The sequence below is a fragment of the Crocuta crocuta genome, unplaced genomic scaffold (assembly GCF_008692635.1).
Source record: "Crocuta crocuta isolate KB4526 unplaced genomic scaffold, BGI_CrCroc_1.0 scaffold327, whole genome shotgun sequence".
Classification (NCBI taxonomy): domain Eukaryota; kingdom Metazoa; phylum Chordata; class Mammalia; order Carnivora; family Hyaenidae; genus Crocuta; species Crocuta crocuta.
This window is the reverse complement of record NW_027529176.1, coordinates 1,017,170-1,018,180: the sequence shown is the minus strand read 5'-3', so window position 1 is coordinate 1,018,180 and position 1,011 is coordinate 1,017,170. Positions and strand designations below refer to the sequence as shown.

General features: G+C 70.9%; 1 protein-coding gene across 1 annotated transcript in view; it reads right to left on the bottom strand.

Moving 5' to 3' along the window:
* CCDC166 (coiled-coil domain containing 166) overlaps positions 1 to 1,011 on the bottom strand; it is a 2,419-nt gene that overhangs the window by 686 nt on the left and 722 nt on the right. The window contains exons 2-4 of the mRNA XM_077758136.1: positions 681 to 996; positions 325 to 534; positions 33 to 169 (exon numbers count right to left, since the gene is read on the bottom strand). Of these exons, the coding sequence (XP_077614262.1) occupies positions 33 to 169; positions 325 to 534; positions 681 to 996 (663 nt within the window). The remainder of the gene's footprint in view (positions 1 to 32; positions 170 to 324; positions 535 to 680; positions 997 to 1,011) is intronic.

Below are 1,011 nucleotides of genomic sequence, written 5' to 3'. Positions count from 1 at the left end.
AGCGCCCCCCGGGCTGGCCCCCGGGAGCCCACGCTGGCCCTCCCGGGCGGTGCGACTCCTTTGCTGCTCTTACACCTTCTGTCGGCGCCGGCGATGTCCGCCTCCGTCAGCCCTGGTGGGAGGACCTTGGGGTGGCCGTCTTCTCTGTCCGCGGAGCAGCTGAGGTCAGCTGTGGAGCAGAGGGAGGCCAGTTCCCCGCAGACATACAGGGCGAGGGGCGCATCAGGCTACTTTGCGGCTCGGAAGCCAGAACGAGTGGCCCCTGTGCCGCCAGAAACGCTGCAGCGGGAGAGCAGGCCTTGCGGAGCCGTGAGCGGGTCACACCTTTATTAACACCGAGCTCGCCAAACGCCTGAGCGCCGCGCGCCCTCCCCTCCACACGCCCTCCACGGCCCCCGTGGGGCGGCTTCCCCTGCAGCGTCAGTGTCCACGGTCTCCTGCGTCTGGGCGGCCGGAAGAGCCTGGCCCCGGGACAGAGTTGGCAGAGGAGGTGGTGTCCCGCGAGACCCCCTGTAATGAGGCCCGCGTAGAGACCTGGGAGCATGGGCGCGACTGGGTCAAGGACGGGACTCCGGAGGCCTGATGGTACGCGACCAAGGATGGGCGCCCGGAGCCCGCGCGCAATGGGGCCTGGAATGAAACCCCTGAACCCGCCTTTGATGGGGCCCTGGAGCCCACACGCGGGAGCCATGTCGGGACCTGGGAGGGCTCGCGCGATGGGACTGTGGAGGCGGCGAAGGCCCCCTGACGCGTGGCGGGCCGCGATGGCGACGGTGACNCCTTGACCGCCTGCGTGTGCGCGACGAGCGCGCGCGCCGCCTCTCGCTCCGCGCGCCGCGCCAGGGACTGCACGCGCAGCCGCGCCTCGCGCTCGAAGGCCGCCTTGTCCTCCAGGAAGCGCCTTTTCACACGGTGAAGCAGCTGCGTGTGCTCCACGCGCATGTGCAGCAGCTCGCGCTCCAGCGCCCGGATCCGGGCCAACTGCTCCAGCTGCAGCTGCAGCGGCGGGGA